At 31.3% G+C, this 19,547-nt stretch overlaps 1 protein-coding gene and 1 long non-coding RNA gene across 5 annotated transcripts in view; one reads left to right on the plus strand and one right to left on the minus strand.

Moving 5' to 3' along the window:
* The first annotated feature begins 2,712 nt into the window (after nt 1-2,712).
* Nucleotides 2,713-18,655, plus strand: LOC125776291 (uncharacterized). Its single transcript, XR_007421612.1, has 2 exons — nt 2,713-3,381; nt 18,330-18,655. It is a non-coding gene; the product is annotated as an uncharacterized LOC125776291 (long non-coding RNA).
* Nucleotides 9,353-19,547, minus strand: part of LOC105226093 (homeotic protein antennapedia) — a 183,725-nt gene continuing 173,530 nt past the window's right edge. For all 4 annotated transcript variants that reach the window (XM_049447838.1, XM_049447840.1, XM_029550118.2 and 1 more), the window contains one exon: nt 9,353-11,913. In XM_049447838.1, the coding sequence (XP_049303795.1) occupies nt 11,663-11,913 (251 nt within the window). In that variant the 3' untranslated portion in view covers nt 9,353-11,662. The remainder of the gene's footprint in view (nt 11,914-19,547) is intronic.

Consider the following 19,547-nt stretch of genomic DNA (forward strand, 5'->3'; position numbering starts at 1 on the left):
GGTCCCAGGGTAAGGTACTTCATATATAATTACCAATCACATGGAGTAGGGTCAGTTGGATGTTCAAAAATCTTGGTATTTGTTGTATGAGGGCCCAACTTTATCTATTTTAGACACAGTAATATACTTTTACGATATATATATTGCGGTATAAAGTTACTCAGAGGTTCGAAAATCGTTGTGTAAGTATTGCCTAGAGTCTACCCATTTTTGACACACATTTGTTGAACTCCGATTTCATTGATTTTTGCACTGCCACATAATAAGGTCAGCCGAATCTTACTACCAAATTTGATTGAAATACATATGTCGAGCAGGTCCCGATATATGAGATTTTACCCAAAATTGGGTGGTGCAACACCTATATAATCCAATTCTGACCTCAATTCTAATAAAGCTCAACCATCTCGGTAGTAAAATTTAATTTCGCTGTCATATTTTGTTATTGATTTATTTATGAGGAGTGGGCAGATTTATTACCCGATTAAATCAATATTTACAGTGTCAGTGGGGGTGCTTAAGTGATATGTTCTGAGTGAATTTGGTTGTGAAAGCTTGAATGTTTTGGGAGATATGTATATTAAACATCTAAAAAGACGGAGCCACGCCTAATTTTTCAAAGTTTTCAGCTTATTGGTGCCTCTTGCTAATGCGATCGCCCTGTAAAAATATAGTTCGATATCTTTTATGGCACTTTACAGGATTTAGTTTGGTGGCGTTTTGTGGGCGTAGCAGTGGTCCGATAACGCCCGTTTACGAAATCGTGCTCTATTTTCCGCTAAGAAGCACGTGTACCAGGTTCCATTCCGATATCTCAATTTTCCGAATTTTAGCTCGTGTCGTCGTCCTGATTATCTATATATAAATATCCCTGTATCTATCTCACTCTGTAGCAACATGTTGGAAGAGTGTAAAATGAGGGTTCGATCATTTTGTTCCTTTGTTTAAAAAGAACAAAATCTTTACTTAGAAAGTTTTATAAATCCGCGTTTTAAAAGTTCTGGTATCTGAACTTTGTCTCTTCTTAATGATTTTAAATTGGTTTGCTTATGCAGCTACTTCAAATAGATTTGAGATTTTTTGACGCATCTAAGCCCTATTTTAAATAGTGAAATGTCAAAACAATCTTTTAATATATTAATAAATAGTTCGATGATTTTATATTGAATATTGAATCTTTCAAAATTTCATTAAGATATGGAGTAGAATCCTTCCTTAAATAGACAAATATATTTTTGGAAAAATAAATCAAGCTATGTGTAAGACAATTGTAGTTTTAAATGCTATATAACCCTTTGCTTATTATATCATACAACATAATCCCGGGAATGTATTTTAGCTATTAATATTAGCTTTGTAACGCTCTGGTAAAGTTGAGATGATGGCAGGCCGATTTCAACTATTTATAAATATGCAAATATGTTTAAATAAATTTATTACTCCGTATATTCAGTTGAAAATTGTAAATTTATTTGGTATTGCAACTTTAGCGGAAGAAAAATTAAAATCGGAAGAAAATCATCAAAATAGATGCGCCATCATATTTACATATATAACAATTTAAAAGTAAAATTTAATAAATTTTTTCTATATTTTATCATTAACAAAAATCAGTCTTCAATCAAAATAAAGAAATATGTATATAACTTCCATTCTCAAGATGTTTCTAATAAAAAAAGCTTTTTATTATGAGTAAATGTAGACTTTATTCAAATTTCACTTCTTTTTCCTTTAAACATCTTTTTATTGTTGATTCATTGTTTCCATTAAATAATATGAAATATCTTAAAATAACAAATTATAACAATAGATAAATCAGTTTTTAATAGCAGCATGTTAACCAGACGTTTTTGATAAGTTAATCAAAATTATTATTTTTTATTTTAAAATAAATATTTCACATATATTATATTAGCGTTTAACAGAGTTTGGATAAAAATGAAAAAAAAAACAATTAAAAAGTAAGAATTTCAACAAATATGGAATGAAAAAATACTCCTTGTTATGTCTTCTTTCCTTGTGCGCATCTTGATGTATTTGAACAAATAGGCGATTTCACAGTTTTGCCTTTAATAGCTGATGAATTTTATTAGCTGTTAATGTATGAAAGGAAAGTGCTTATCGATACTTGCAAAAAGCTTCTTCTTTGTAGGAAATGAGAACGAAGTTAAGATTTTCCCGTAATTTTTCGTTATAAGTCAATTTAATTATACTAAATTAAAAATTAAATTATTCGAATAATATCATTTCGACGAACTAAATTCAATTTAACCGTATGTTATAAAAAACAGTTTGTTTGTAAAAATAATAATTTGCTTTAAACTTTCAGCAGCCGACGCAAAAATGAAATATTTGGTATTTTACGGAACACAGTTTTTTTAATATTCACACAACGAATTCAAATTTCGAAAAATCGAGCTGCTCCCATAGCGCCGTATGGTCAAGAGCGCTTGACGATAATGATGGCTGGTCGACGGGTGATGGAAATTGTAATGTCTCAGTAATGGGAGAGTAGTAATACGAAGAGCTGTCGGTAAGAAACGACAGTTGGCAGCAGTCAGCCATATTGAAATTCAGTCAAGCAATTCGAAATTTGTAGGCGGAGTCACGGAAGCCACTTGCTGCAAAGAGCCCCGTGCTGTTGTTGTTGCCATTTCTGCGCCTGAAGGAGTGAACAAGTGAATCGAGGGAGCAGTACTGCTTTCATTATGGCAGCCTGCTGGTGCGGCCATATTTTTATCCAAAGGAGAGCGCAGCACGACTAGAGCATTGTGTATGCGTTGGGGACCTACATATCGGTTTTGGTCTGTACAAAGCTGATTTATTTTGAAGACAGCATGAGAATATACTGTGGACTACACTGTAACGTGTAGCACTGCGCCGTTGCTAAACCAAAGTAATTACAAAATGCGCATGCGAACTGACGATGCGAACACCACCGCGGTTGCCACCTGAATATGAGTGTTTACCTGCCACAATTTTGCTTATTTTCGAACGGCGCTGCTCACCTGTGATGTTGACGCTTGTAGTGGTTGTCTTTCTAGGTATTTGTATGTGTTAGTGGATTTTGTTTGAGTGTAGTGGTAAAACAGGGAACTGAATTCAGGAGCCGGAAAAACTGCATTTGTGTTAGTTTCGAACACTCACACTATTGCAATTGTAGACCTGTTTTGAACCAGAAAAAATCTGCTCTCTTTCTCTCTCTCTCTCAACTCGATCGAATTAGATAAGTAATTCGATATTGAATGTTCGAACTCGAACAGAGTAATACATCCCTCGTATAAAACAATTAAGTGTTTTTTTGTTAGAAACCTTATTTAGTGTTGAATCCACAATACCAGATACTGGCCCGCGATGTTGATGCGAACGCGAACGTCTTTTGTAAGTGTTGTTTGTGTATATTTCCAACGGTGTTTTTGGTGTTAATAATACATTATAGGTTCATTTGAGTGATTGGTATCAAGGCTCCATCCTCCTCATGCATTTAAGCGGTAATGCACTTACTATAGTCTACGCCATAAAGCACAATTAGGATACAGAGTGCGATAGACTTCGGAAAGGGAAAGTAGTCGTTATTTTGTATACATAAACATTAATGATTCTAATACGATAATTACATTTGTATGGCAGCACATTTTGGTTGTTAGCCGTTAGCAATTTGCACTTTTACTTCAATTTATTCTTTACATTCAAATTTTTTATGAATCGGCTTGACTAAGTTTTCATTAGCGCCACGCAGATGTTAATTTTTTGTAATACTATGCTATGTAAATATGTGGTCGGTTGTGACTCATTGTGAACAAGACACTTCATTTTATTTTAGAAGTAAAAAAATCATTCTCAGGTGAAAATGGATGCATTAGTAATCACATACATGTCTGTGTATGCAATGTTTCTGAACATCTCAAAAATATACTTGTACAAAATTGAGATTAATTAGTTTAGACATAACCTTAATGTTATCTCCAAAAGCAATATCTTCTTAAAGTATACGCTGCTATTTTCGACTGTTTGTATTTTACATATTAGCACCATTCGAATAGAGTAACAATATGTGTTGCATCTACTACAATGTCACATATATTATAAGTACCACACAGTTGGTCCCATTAAGGAAGAAGATCAGGTGTAACAGACATAAATGTGACATGCTATCAGTTCCAGATGTTTTTCCATAAGATTTCTCTTTCCCTATAATTAATGGTTTAAGATCGCTTTTTGTCTAATTTTCTTTCAAGATAAAATTCTAAATAAATTTATTTACTAATGGTTTTATTGGGGTTTCCAAATTATCAATGACTGTTTTCAAAATTTAATTAAGTTGTTTGTAAAGATTAATAGTAAAATAATGAGTTTAAGTCCACTACTATTGAGATCCACAGATATGTTCAATCCTTTAGAAATAATCTATCGGGCATGTGTAGAAAGTTGAGAAAACTTCTTAAATTATAGTGATATTAATAAATATATTAAATAATGTATTACACAAAATGTTCTTTTTTTTCTATTTTCTTTGTAGATTTTTGTTGTATGAGTTGTATGAATGGTTATAAACAGCATAAAAAAGTGAAATAATTCGTAACAACTATGCTTGAAAACGCCTTCAGTGAATATATGCACTGGGATAAATTATCGGCACTAAAAATAAATAGAAATTTTCAAGTTAATGAATAAAACATCTTACAAGTTTAAAAATAAGAAAAAAATAAAACAAATATTAGTTTGTGTAACTGTCGTTCCTTTATAATCTGCATATGGTTTCAAATATTAAATATTTACACAAAAAGCACTCTGAAATATTTATGATTTATTAGGCAGTATTTGACATGTGAAGTAAAAAAGTTGCCCTTCGCATAAACTTTTTACATAAATTGGTAATAAAATGTGAAAGGAATGGTAATAACATCTAACAAATATTCTTTTAAAGCTACTATTATTATATGCAATTAAAAAACATTTACTTATTAAATGGCATTGCCAGCAATCGTGTTCCTCATAAACATAAAATGAAGGTAAAAAATTCGTTTCAATTTAAATGACCGCAGATGTTTTAGAAGACTGTGTTCGCTTAAGATATGCAACAATACTTCTTATATGAATTTAACTGTACTTACCTGGTAAATTACATTATCTTTTACATGGTTGTTGTGTATATAATAATGATATTATAACACTTACAAAATAGAAGGTATAATTTTTGACAACAGTGGACATTGTTTAGTTAGTTCAAAACACAATTTTTGCAAAAAGTTGGAACATATTTTAAAAACATATTTATGTTGGGTATTATCGTGCTAATTTGGTACTTTCAGTCTAATGATAAATATGTATGTACTTTGAAAAATGGCAAACTTCCAGATAAATGTCGGTTCTATAGACAAGTAGATGTTCACAAATACTTTCGCAATCCAAAGAATTTAAAACCAAGTGTTTGAAAATGCGTTCGCTAAGTATTCTATAATTAAAATTCTATTTGATACACTTCATTTATTTAAACAAGAGCTTTTAATTAATTTCAACAAACCGTAAAGCAAATATTTGGTTGGGAATACCTTTAGAAGTCGAACTGTTAAAATAACATATACAGGTATATGCGTGCAACCATTTAAGTGAACTTTATTTTTCTGTTCAAAATAAATTGTGAGTTCAATTATTTATGTAGGAGCTTTGTTGAAAATCAAAAAATCATTAAATCACACTTTTTAAAACACGTATGCACATGAGGGAGGGCTGTGACACCGATGACAGCAAAAGCGCTATTTGCAACTGCTGAATGGTGGCGCTAGAGGTCTGTCTAGATATACATACATCGCCAGAGAGTATTCTTTCTATTCAATGACATTGTCGTTTGAACTTTTATAGTCTTATAAAAAATAATATTTTGATTTTTTAGATAGTATTTAGGAATATGTATTAGTTACATATACATATGTATGTCGGTACACTTGAAGCTAAAAATCATAATAAATTTACGAAATCCAATAAGGGTAATTATAGTAACGCTCGCATACAAATACAGCGTCGTAAACACCTATTCTACGTATTTAACATTTCTCCCTATATATTATTTTATTTCGATATAACATCTGCTAGTGCGGGTCGAATATTGTTTGACCTTTGGATTCGACAATTCTTCGAAATGTGAATATTTAAATTTATAGGTTTCATTAAACTAGACATTGGTTTGGAGATTGAGATGTTTAATACAATTTAAAACCCTATTATCATTTTCAACTCAAGAAGAATAAAAATGTTCCAAACATAAATAGTTGAGCAATCTATTATTTACCCTTTGAGTAAAATTAAAATTTGTAAACGTGTTGCTTTTCTTTAGTAATTTAAGGGTTTATCTACTAGGCACAAATGCGATGCCAGTAGAAAGTTGAGATCACATAAACTTCATTTTGGACAACTACCGTCAGCAAGGAAACTTAAGGAGGGGGATACCTCTAGTACCGTCAAAAAAGGTAATTTTTTCCATTTTTATTATGGGACAATAAAAATCGATTACATCGGAATTCTTGCATATGTAGTAAGAGGTATTATTGAACTACAAAATTAAAATTATTTTATATAAAAAAAAAAAACAAAATGGTGGAAATATCAACGATCCCGTTGATTGACATTTTTTGCGGACGTCAACTTCCTGACGAGACGAGGAAATTTTTGTTTTTACTCAAGAAGCCTTTATCAAGTGCATAGTAGAGGGGTTTTGAGAATTTCGAAAAATTGGGTATATAGGTCTGGATTTTCTAAAAACTTCCATTTGACCCTTTTTCGACATTAAAATAGTTACATTTGAATAGTTTGTCAATTGATTACAGCGAAAAATTTAAATTTAAATTGTAATTTTTAATTCTAAAGGTATCTTTCCCCTTAACGCATCTATAACAAAAACCATTTAGAAATGTTAGCATGCTTGGATTTAGAAATATCCAATAGATTTGAGTCATAGCGAGATCTTTTTCATATGCGATACACATCAGTTTTGGCCTCAACATTTTTGTTATTGTAATATAAATCAAAACACATGTTCAGTTTGATAGTTAATCATCTTTTCATGAGCAATAACGGAATTAAATTGTTTTGATTTTACGTTAAAAATTTTTGAGTTGCTTACTTATTTGAAAAACTCCATTGTTTGTAATTTTGCTTTATTTATATGTACTAAAATTTTAAAAAGCTTGATATTTAAGTTACATTTAGTTATTTCGCATTGTAAATAATAATTTTAGGGATGAATTGAAAAGAATTGATTGCGAATAATTAAGTATTTACTATTTATAGTGCGTTGCTGTTAGTCCTATTTTCATAAAAGCTTTTCGATAAAAAAACAACACTCATAGTTTTACTTTTACTTGAATAATTTACCAAAATTTAATTCTTCATATAATATTAATTTTGATACTTTTTTGCTGTGAAATATATCCTTAAGGGCTTAGTTAAGCTTTAACTGTAAAAAGTAAGCACTGTATGATCGTATATTGGTAGTTAAAAAAAGAGAAAAAAAAGAACACGTTGGAATTTAGTAATCTCACTATGAACTTGAAAATTTATTCAAATCTATTAGTTAATAACAAAAGCATTTTTAATTTCTATGAATTTTATTTCCCCATTTGAGTCACAGATTTGCTCATTGCTGCCAAACATGTTAAACAGCGCTTCGCATGGTTGTTTTATGCATTATTAAGAATACTGGCTCAGTAGTCATTCACAAAGCCAAATCCTCTACATATACATTTATTAAAATCAACGATATTTACTATATCACTTTTTAGTAACAATTTATTCTTGGATTTCGCATAGACGTTTGCTTTTGATTGGGAAGTCCGTTTAGTCGCCTCATACGACAAGCCGTGGACAAAGCTGTGGTTGTATTCTTCTGAACCGCCCCAAACCACAGGGCTGTTGAAAATACATACACATTTCACTTCAAATATATTTGAAAAAAAAAAACACAAAAGGAGAGCTATTGAGCTATTACTTACTTATTTAATTTATCTTATTGAAAGAAACTTTGTGAAAATAACAATTCTTTTCTCTGCACTAACAATAGCAAAATATTTATGCGTAAGGTTTTATATTATATTAAATTATCAAGAACAGAACGCATGGAACATAAACCATCAGAACAGAATTATTTTTTTGTAATTATTTTCCATTGTAGGCAAAAAAGGATATTTACAGACGCACAAGAAAACACGCTGGAGTAGTATTCTTAAGACCACTCATAAATAGAAATTTCTTTAAGAGATATTGGCAAATACTTCATTCAGTATTAGATAAAAAAACAAACCACCATTACTCTCCCTACTTCTCCGCAAATAATGTTCTAGTCAAAATTTATTTCTTTAAATATGTAAATACTATTTTATTATAAATTTTATAAATAAAAACAAAATATCAATTTTATGTATATAATATAATATTTTAATGTGCATCTTTGCTCTTTCATTTCTTCCCTTTAGAATAAAAGTAATATTTTTTATGTATTTACAACAAATAATTAATGACTGGTCCACTTTATATATATTTTTCAGCTATTTTCTAATGTCCACTTCTTACTACACCTAGTATATGTTATTTCACATTTAGCTTTGTAAACACAGACATGGTATTACAAATAAATTTTGCTCTCTTGTTCTTGCATAATATATTGCAATATCTTTATACCGACATTATTTGTTTAATATAATATAATAGGCGCAAGTTTTACGTATTTCTGAATATATTTATCTTTTAGGCCCATGTGTAATTCTGAATGCATTTTTTTAATAATTCACATAAATTGTTGGTGAACCAAAAGTTAAAGAACATAAGTATGCAGCAATGTTATAAACTTTATTCTGGTAACTGGTAAACCACCAAAAATAATTTTACTTAGATACGAATGTAATCCATACAAAATTACTACTTATGGGATCACAATGAATTCATTTCATTTCAGCTACGAGTTTAGATGCTTTTGTTAATTCGAAGCATGATTCGTGAAATATATTTTAAGCGGACCCGTAGTAGTGCTTTCATCTCTTGATTCGTGAATCTTTTACTCGTACTAAATTGCAGCATTTTACAATACATACGGACACGGAGCTGCATAAGGAATAACTAAAGTCGAAAGTTTGTATATATGTATACAACTTCTAATATTTATACACTAAATGTCTACTTCCGATTCTTTGCTGACTTTGGCTTTGGTTTATTTAGGTATGATGAAATAATTTGTGGATAATTTTCTCATCTCTAAGTACTTATAATTATATAAATATGCTTATGTTTTTATGTGTTTCTGTCGGTCAGGGTCAATATTGGTATTCCGTTATAGCTAACAAATTTACTAACTCACATCATATTTTATTTTTAACCATCGTGGGTTTATTTTTCGTTTCATTTAATTTACAAATATTTTTTTGTTTGTTTTAAAAGTACGCAAATATAAGTACTTTTATATTCTCAACACCATTCTTAGTGACTTTTTCGATAAATCCAAAGTATCAATGCTTTAGGTAATTCAGTGAATGTGAAATTTTTTCATCGATTTCGGTATACATAATATCCTCTCTTAAGTCAAGCTAAAAATATTTCCAATAATAGAAACATTGAAAGTTCTGAGTTTCTTTATTAACCTTTTTTATTTTTTAGTTTTAGTCTGATATAGGTGAAGTGGTTTAAGCCGAACTTACGAACTTGTATCAAATTGAAAACTTCACAAATCATTAAAATCACTATTTGCTGCCAATTTATTAATTCTTTTAAAGTCAGTTATAAAACTTCTTTTATTGATTTATTTATTTTGTTGGATAAATAATAAACAAAAACCCTCGAAATTGTTAAGATATTTGTTAATAAAGTTCCTTTCAACATTAATTTGGTATCGATTCTTATTATCTTATACATTCATATATATTGAAATATGCATATGTACTATATGCTATTAATTACACAAATTTGTATATGCAGATACACATTTCATTTGGGGTGAATGTCAAGTTACAAACCAGTTATTCCGTTGAAGTATGGTCAAAGGAGTTAGCCAGGAGGAGTTGGCATTACGGGCAATACTTTATACACACTTATTCACATTATTCTTGAAGCTATAGAAAGCCCAAATATTCTTCTTTAAGAAATCGCATTCCAAAAGTAGGGAACTAATAAGTATTTAATATAGACTATCGAGCATTCGCTTGTGTGGAAGGTGAATATATGCTGAAAATATTGCCAAACATGCGTCTTTCTTAGCTGAATAGCTCAAAAATGCAACTGATATAAATGGAGAAAACTTGGTTCGTTTAAGAAGTATAACTGTTATGAAAAGTATAAGTGCTATTTTAGCATTATTCTAAGAGATTTGAAAGCCTCCTTTTTACCTGGAATTAATATCAAATCCATAAAATAAAATATATTCTTCAGGGAGTCAAATAAATCAGAAAAAATGTTGATAAAAAATCGGATCTCCACAAGTTACGGTGTGTTAAAAGTATTGAAATAGCTCCGGTTAAAACTGGTAGTGATAATAAAAAATTAATACGACTGCTCAAACACATTTCAAATTGACAGAATATTGCACTTTTATTAAATAACATCATTTCAAAAGATAATTTTTTATATGAGTTTTCAAATTAGAAAGAAATATGGAATTCTGGTTTGTCTGTCGTTGATTGATACTATGTAACAAATTGAACCTCTTTGAGGAGATCTAAAATGCAACTTTGTATTTCCTTCCCCAATTCTTGTATTTTTTCAGACCCTCTAATTTACGTATACATGTATGAGTTAATATTTTATTCTAATTACAGCTGAAAATGTCTAAAAAGTACTTTTTTATGCTTTACATAAGAGTATTCCATATGTTAAGTTTAGTTTTTATTTCTCTTATATTTTGAAATTTTTATTAGCTTTCCCCATTTTTTTAGTTTACTGGTTACATTTACATTTTATTAATTTGTTTTATTATTACTTTTAATTGTATATACTTTATTTTTAATCAATAACTTATTTAAAGTTGAGGTCACATGAGTTGGTTTTGTTGAGTTTATTTATTTAGATACATTACTTCATTGCTAAATATTTTACCCATTTAGCTAATTAATTTATGCAATTATTGCTCCACCTAATAACACCTTACGCTCTTTTTGCATGTCGGCTACGAACTATGCTATGTTAATGTATACATTGCAAATGATCATAATACAGGGTTAAGTAAATAATAACAAATGTCCTTTAAGAATTAACTAAGTAGGTTTACGGCTTTGCATAAATAATATATAGCATTATTTATATTATATGCTTTTCTATTTTAATTCCAATTTATATTAAATTTTTGATAACCGATTCCACATGTTTCACTATTGGGTGAATTGTGTGTGAAAATGAATTTTTTTTTTAACATTTGACTACGAAGTTGTAGTAGTTAGTAATACAATTGTCCGACATATCGAGCGAATAATATTAGATTCTATTAGATTTCTCTCGTTAGCTCCGGACAAGGTGCTTTATTCAAATTACTAACACTAAGTGTACATGAATTGTTCTTTTTGAATATACATTTATCCCTTAGCAATATAAAGGACAGACAAAGTACGCTAAGTAATTTGTGCGTGTTGCCATATCTCACAGTGGTAACGGATTAAGCGCGACTCTTGTTTCCATTGTTAACAGCGTCTTATTGCGGACTGTTGGGTGGTGTGATCTCATCACCTTCTCCTCCGGATCCTGGTTCCCCTTTTGTTTTATTCTCCTTTTTCCATTTCATTCGTCGGTTCTGGAACCAGATCTTTATTTGTCGCTCTGTGAGACACAACGCATGAGCGATCTCGATTCGTCGTCGCCTTGTCAGGTAACGATTAAAATGAAATTCTTTCTCCAGCTCTAACGTTTGGTAACGGGTATAAGTTTGGCGACCACGTTTCCGTTCTGTGGGGTTAAAAAAAAAAAATTATAATAATTAACATTGCGTTTTTATATCTGATGGATGACAGTAACAATCAAAATACTCAATACTCTATTTTAGACAACTACCAAACCAAAATCCAATTTTGTACTTATAAACTAACACCGAAATAATTGGCCATAAAAATAATTTACATATGTACATATATATACAACATAAGTGAAATTCATGTGCGGACGACAACTCTTGCGCTATGAACATGTAGACGAAAAGATCAAAGAGCGACCTTACCAAATCAGACGATTTGTAATTGTCAGAATACCTCCACGGTGCGAACTCGTTGTTTTGTATGATTACTGTAAAATCGTATTGAAATATTTTGTTGGTATGCGTTTAATGCTGGGATAGTCACTTTTGACTGCAGGGATGAGGTTTAAAGCCAACAAAATTTCGGCCAGTCGATTCTATGTCTACTCGCCAGCCTTTCAAGGAGTATTTGCTTTGTACCTACGTACATACATATATGGTAGAAGTGCATGTGTAAACGCCAGCTGCACTATGCAATGCTACAGGTTAAAAGCTGAATGTTGGGTAAAGGCGAATGACACTGGTGACTATGAGTTAAATAATTATGCGCAGCAAAATGAAAAAAAATATATTTTTTTATTTCCGAAACCAACAATGCCATATTTTAGAACATAGTTCCCTACAAAAAACTAAAAAGCGTTTTAAGAATAAAATGTACCTATATACATGAAAATACAATACATATATGAATCTTGTCAAGAGTGTGTGTCGCTATTTAAGAAATGAATGCACTTTGCTTAAACCACAGACAAGTGCGATCAATCATGATTGGATGCATACAGTGCTTAGTGTCGGAGTTCTATGGCAGCCCTCCGAATGCTTTGATAGGAACGATGGCCGGAGTAACGAAACTGTGAGTATAGAAAGCAGCTATAAATGAACGATTCCCAGCAATTATAAAAAGAAAATAGATCTGGATTATGGCGTATTTCTACATATGTGTAGCTTGCAATAATATACAAAAATATTATTAGAAGAATGAGTTATATCAAATGCAATAGCACTCATATATAAACACATAAGATATTTCTGAAATCTTCACATATGATAACACCGAAGTCACCTATTTTTCTATACACAATACTAATATTTGGTGTTCACTTAGTATTTTCGTCTTTTTAGTTTAATTTTAAAACGAGTTTTTATTGTGTAACACATTTTATGAAATTATGTATTTTTCATTTTGATCCAATACCTTTTGCCATCTTTTGGGAAGGATATTGATTCCATGCTCTTACAATTTTTTGATATTTGCAGGTCCAAAAAAATGTTACAGAGACGAAGAAGCTGAGTTTGGAAAATATAGGTGTGGTAGAATATCCAATTTAGGTTGCAAAACCTCTGGCGAGTCTCCAAAAATGTATGAGATCTCGCAGTATCCTGGTGGAATGCTACTCATTTTCTGTTGTTCAATTCTGATCTCTTCAGAAAGGTGGTATTTTCGGGCGAAAGCCCAAAATAAACACTAATTTTGAAATCCCAAAAAACGGATAAAATAATCTTTTTTGGCGACTATCGGCCTTCGAAGAGGCTGCTGGTTCATCCTTTTTATACCATGATGTATTGTACTTTACGTTCTTGTAAAAAACCGAGTAAATTTAGTTCTGTAAGAACATGAGGAACCCATATGGCAGGCTTCAAAATTAATCCTAGACATTTCATGTACTTGTGAATGGTCGCGTTAGAAAAATCTAATTTTACAGTAATCTCTCGAGTTCTTATTTGACGATTTACATCGACAAACGACTTCATTTTATTTACATTGGCTTCGAGAGTCTTTCCAGGACGTGATGCATCTTCAAGGTCGAAATACTACTAGCTACTTTACAGCTTTTTAAATTTATGTTGATGATAATGAAGTATTTTTAAACTTTCCTGAGGTTTTTAATTCATCCAGAAAAGTTTTAGAATACAATAGCCTCAAAGCTGATACATACATACATATGTGTTTTAATTGTTCGGTGGTTTTGTTACATAAAAAGGAAATAATGTTTTGTTAATGATTTCCTTCATGTAGAAAAACACAAGCGAATTTAATTACTAAAAAGAAAAAACGTTAACATCGATTGCACGAGGCTAGTATACCCTTCAAAGATGAAAAAGCTTTCCATGCAGAAATTGATTTTTACCGATTATTTGGTGGCTGGTTAAGTATATTCTATTGTTTTAGATATAGACGATTTTAACAAATGAGCAGCTTCTTAGGGAGAAAAAAACGTATGCCAAATTTCAATATTACGAAAACTTGGAAACTGGTTTTAGAGTAATAGGCAGGCATTAAATATATATCTTTATTTAAACCGACTCAGTTCGTCGCTCTGATCATTTATATGTATGTATAATTTATAGGCTCTCCGACGTTTCCTTCTGAGTGTTACAAACTTCTTAGCAAACTTAATATACTTTATTCAGGGTATAAAAAGCTACATGCATTTAATAAACGACAAATCCATCATCGGAAAAAGTAGTAACAACAATGGCTCAAGAGTAATAATGAAATATTCAAGAAAAATGGTGGCTTAATCGCAATTTAATTACGATATGTTTACTTCCATATCAAAAAATTGCCCACTAATACAAATGTGTGCGTGAGGTGCGTGAACATGTACATATGTATGTATCTATAACCTCGGCTCTTTCAGAAGTGGTTCATTATAACTTTGCTGCATTGTCTTTGCTTTGTTGAGTATCTATAAAGTAATTTTTGTTATGGCAAAGTATTATACCTTTCTCTGACCTCTGACTAAGAGCGGTACCATGAATATTAACGCTAATTGTTCGTGTATGTGTGCACTAATGTGATTTTAATAATTTTCCTCTACAAGACTGTAGTCCTATATGTATATTACAACCACCGTAGCAGCCAGTGGCGTTGCAATTATGGCATACCTCTATCGGTTTTATCACATTTATCACTGTGCCGCCAAAAGGAGGGAAAGAGCAAAATAAAATAACACTGAACATAGGCGCCACCACGATCAGTATTTTGACGAATTGTCAAAAACAGTATGAATAAAAAATGGTGGCCGAAGGCATTGAAATGCGCATGCGTCAAATGGTGGCCATAATTGATTTGAAGGGATGAAAGACAGTGGCTTTAGATTCGGTAACCGTCTTTGCTTAGGATCAATAAATAATGATATTTCAGGGGTGGGCATGCTCATTGTACTACATTGATATAACAAAAAATCAAGCATCTACTAATACAGTTATGTATGTTAATTTAATGATCTTATACATATATAGTATTTATTGTTGAATTCACATAGTTCAAAGGAATAAAGTTATGCTGAAATTCTATAATTTATCAGAACCACTAATCTTGATACCTGTTCTTACTTCGTAAAACACATTGGAAAAGCGTGTAAACGATAAAAACTGTCTGACTCTAAGCGAATGTGACACATTAAAAGAACAATCAGTGGGAGGCAAAGTTTCTTGCTAGTAAGTCTTCAACTAAAATTGACGGTGATTAACTAAAACTGCCCCGAGTTATAGACTTGGTAGTAGCTGTATCTTCTTACAAATATGTGCACATACAATAGTATTTACTTATGAATTATATTATATATTCGTAAGGTTATACAGCGATAATTATATTTTCGTTGCAATACGACGAATCAATATTCCCTGAGAAGTGTGTTGGTACTTCGGGGTAAGTAGAAAAACCAGTTTGTTTTCAATCAATTTTAAACCATATTGACAAAACATTTCAGTGGTTAGAAACTTATGGGAAGGACTTAATTGCTCAATGTTATTGGAAGTTTTAGTTTATCTAAAAGTTTGGTTTTGAAGATAATATACAACATACATATATATTTTTTACTTAAACGTTGTGAAGCGAATATGCCCCTCACAATGAATAACAAAAACTTAGGAAATACTGAAACTTTCTAGATGAAGAACAGCAAAATTATAAGCTTTAATGTAATCATGGCGCCATTGTGTATCACGTCTTGTAAACGTGATATTATTTTTACCGTTTTTTTTAATTTTTCACGTCTTTATGAATCTGGTTCCCATTATGTTTCCCAAATTTTACGCATCGGTTCATAAGTGTTGCGCATGCAGTTGCCTTAATATCCATTTCCATTTACCTAAATTGCTTTGACAATTATAATAATCAAAATTTTAGTTGGCATATTTTTGGAGCTTTTCGTCATTTAGAGTGACATTAGTGCTTCGCTTGAGTAATTTACTTTATTTCTGTTTTTAATTTTTACCAAAAGTTTTTGTTCAAGTGAGAGGAGAGAAACTAGTTTATACATACCAATTTTCATATTCTAGCGGACAATAATTACTCCATTCATTACAAACATTTCGGGCCATGAATTAAGTTTGTGGATATGTTTAAGGTATAGCTTTCTCCAGTGTAAATTCTCAAATACTTTATACATATGCATTATCTTTTTATGGCGCACAAAGCAATTAAGTGTAATTTAATAATATTTTGATTTCACGTAATTACTGCATTCATGCATAAAGCTGAAAACAACATTTACAAATAGAAGCTTGATTCGATTTTAATTGCTCAGCTTACACTAATTTGTTTGCATATATGTGCACTCAAATCGGGCAAATTCACCTTTGATCCCAAACTATATACCACAAACAATGAAAGGAACTTGTAACTTATATGGTATAAGGATATTGTTGTACAAATAAAAACTAAGTGTTTTAATAGAACATTATCGATATATTTATATATATATACATCTTGAAGGACAGTATATTATTAAATTTTATATTTATTAAGTACGCCCAAAGAATGAAGAGTCACAAATCTTGGGAGGTGTGCAAAATGTGCACTTGTGGTGGTCAAATTGCAAAAAGTTTTGTAATATACATACATACATATATCTACATGCGGTATTGCAGCAATGCACCAGCCATATACTCCCCACATTCAAAGCACTCAAAGAAAAATTGCAAGAAAACCTTAAAGCGAAAATGCTTTTTTGATTGCGGAAATTACTAAAAACTCTATGTTAAACATTGCACTTATTAATGATATACGCAAGCAAGCTGCACATTTTGCACGCATACATTGATATACACAATCGTGTGTGTTATTAGTTATTTATGCTTGTAAATTTATTAATTCTGCGTAGCAAAAAACATGCCTGCGTGTGGCATTTTTAGTGTCATCAAGTCTGTATAAAAAAGTGACAACTCATCATTAAATGACGTAGCAAAACAGCGGCCTACCGATGTAGCTTAGTTGGCCGTCAAGAGATAGAAAAAGGAGAAATGAAGTCGCAAAACGAATATATCAAGTTTCAATTTGCAACTGTAAAAAGAGTAATGGAATCTAGAAAAAAAAAATTATCTTACATTGGGTGGATTCAGTGTTATGTCTTTTGGAAAACGTATTATTTCTCGAAGTTAATATTAGTTAAAACTTACCGTATGTTCTAAACATTTTCCGTATTTGGGAAATTAATTTTATTGTGAGATATAAATGTATTCGGATGATTATATCGAAAAACTTAGCTTTAATAACTTATTACGTAAGAACCACATACCTGCATTTGCCTACACTGCCACCACCTACAAAATAGTAAACAAATAACTAAAACTTCAATATGTATGATTAAAACACATACAACAAGCAAAAGTGAGCGGTTAATAGACAGAGATGTTACTGTGGAAATAACGCAGTTGCATGAAATTCTTGCTGAGCTCAACAAAAAGCAAGAAACCGAGTCGCCGAACTACACAACGGGATATTGGACATGGAAGAAGGAACATGGCTCCGCATGGCGTGTTTTAGTCCGCTGTCAAATGTTTTGATATGGGTCCTACTTTACAGTAAAATTCTTTCAAACAGCCAGTTTGCAGATGCATACATGGAGTTCTTCATATGCACATGAATACTTGTTTTGATGAAAAAACTCATCTAAGTAGCATATGAACAAATCAGCCTTGAATTAATACAGCATTTTTTTACGAATTTCTGTTTTATTACCTATCGGCATTTGCTTATGATATTTCTAATGTATATTACTGATACATACATATGTAAGTATGAGTGCGATCACGAATGATAGATTCAAAAGCTCTGTGTTTGCTTTTATGAGCTCCTTTACCACATAAGAAGGCAGTGTTTCGTTCCAGTCAATGTCTGTATTTCATAAACATTCAGTCAACTATCTCTGAAGTCTAGTTTTTTTTGAAGAATATAGGTTAAATTTTGTTAATTCCCATTAAAAGGATAAAATATGAAAGGTGGGATAAATGTTTTCAGTTAAGCAATGAGCTCTCAACTCACCCCAATGTATTTATGTATGTATACATTTTAATCTGCTTCGATGGTTAATCGGTATTAATTTCGTTTTGTTTTTAATTTTAGGTTTTCACTTCGTTTAGCTGTTAAACCGCTTAAGTTTTTAGGAACGATGCCAAACTTGATACTGAACTTTAGTAGCTGAAGAAAAAGGTACAGTAATACAACAACCCTAGCACTAAATCAAGCGGAAGGGAGACACAATTAAAAATGACCGGTTGAATACGAATTTAAGTGCACATATTTATTAAAAATAACAAAATATGAAGCTTTTAATATCAACTGCAAGAAAAAGCACAAATGTATTATTTATATTTTTAAGTCCATATTTTAATTTTGGGACAACCCTTGAAAAATTTTTCCTTAATAAAAAAATACATTTATGAATACAATTTTTTGTTGCGTTAATTAAAAACGAAAAAATTGCATTGCAACTGGAGATTTGGTGTCCGCAAGAAATTTATGCCAATCCTCAATCTAAGCACACACACACACACGATGCACACACTCATACAATCAACAATTCTGGATACAATATGGTTTTGTAGCGACAAGCAAAGTTCATCCACAGCGCCCAGTGGGGGAGATACATATTTATGTATGTATAACCCAGGGCCACCGTCAATGCTGTCAGGTCATCATCAACAATTTTTGCATTTTCAAACTTTAACGGGAAGTACCGTTAGTTGTACGTTGTACGCCGAAACGCGCTTACACCACTTTGAAAAGTAAAGGGAACAGCGAGAATCCCAGGGGCAGTGACAGGAGTGTCAGTGTGGAATGAAAAGAATATTGCAATATTCCGCAAATTCGGATGGGGAGTTTCATTGGTTTTTGAATCATACTGATTCTTTTGATTCTTTACATTATTTCAGTGATGAAATTATTCTAGTTTGTTTTTTATTTGTTTGGTTTCTAGAGATTTCATAAGAGTTGCAAGAACACATATCTGTGAATACATTCCGCTGCATCACCTACTTGTTATTATAATAAAATTGTTCGCATACGTTTTTTAAATGTAAGCAATACAGCAGGACCAGTGTATCAAAAACTACTAGACAAAAACTGCTTACTATGTAAAACATTATCGATTGTTAATTTCCCTTTTATACCAGTGTGGCGCATGAGAAATTAGGCGATTTTCGTGAATTTGTTTAAGAGAAAATACGCAATGGAATATTTCGAACTTCTTTGAACGAAATACGGCATATTTCCAGCAAAATTTTACAAAAATGTTGAAAAATAACAGAGTTATGGGGTGTCTTCGGAGGTGCCAAAAAAGTT

The sequence above is a fragment of the Bactrocera dorsalis genome, chromosome 2 (assembly GCF_023373825.1).
Source record: "Bactrocera dorsalis isolate Fly_Bdor chromosome 2, ASM2337382v1, whole genome shotgun sequence".
In the NCBI taxonomy this organism is placed as follows: Eukaryota; Metazoa; Arthropoda; class Insecta; order Diptera; family Tephritidae; genus Bactrocera; species Bactrocera dorsalis.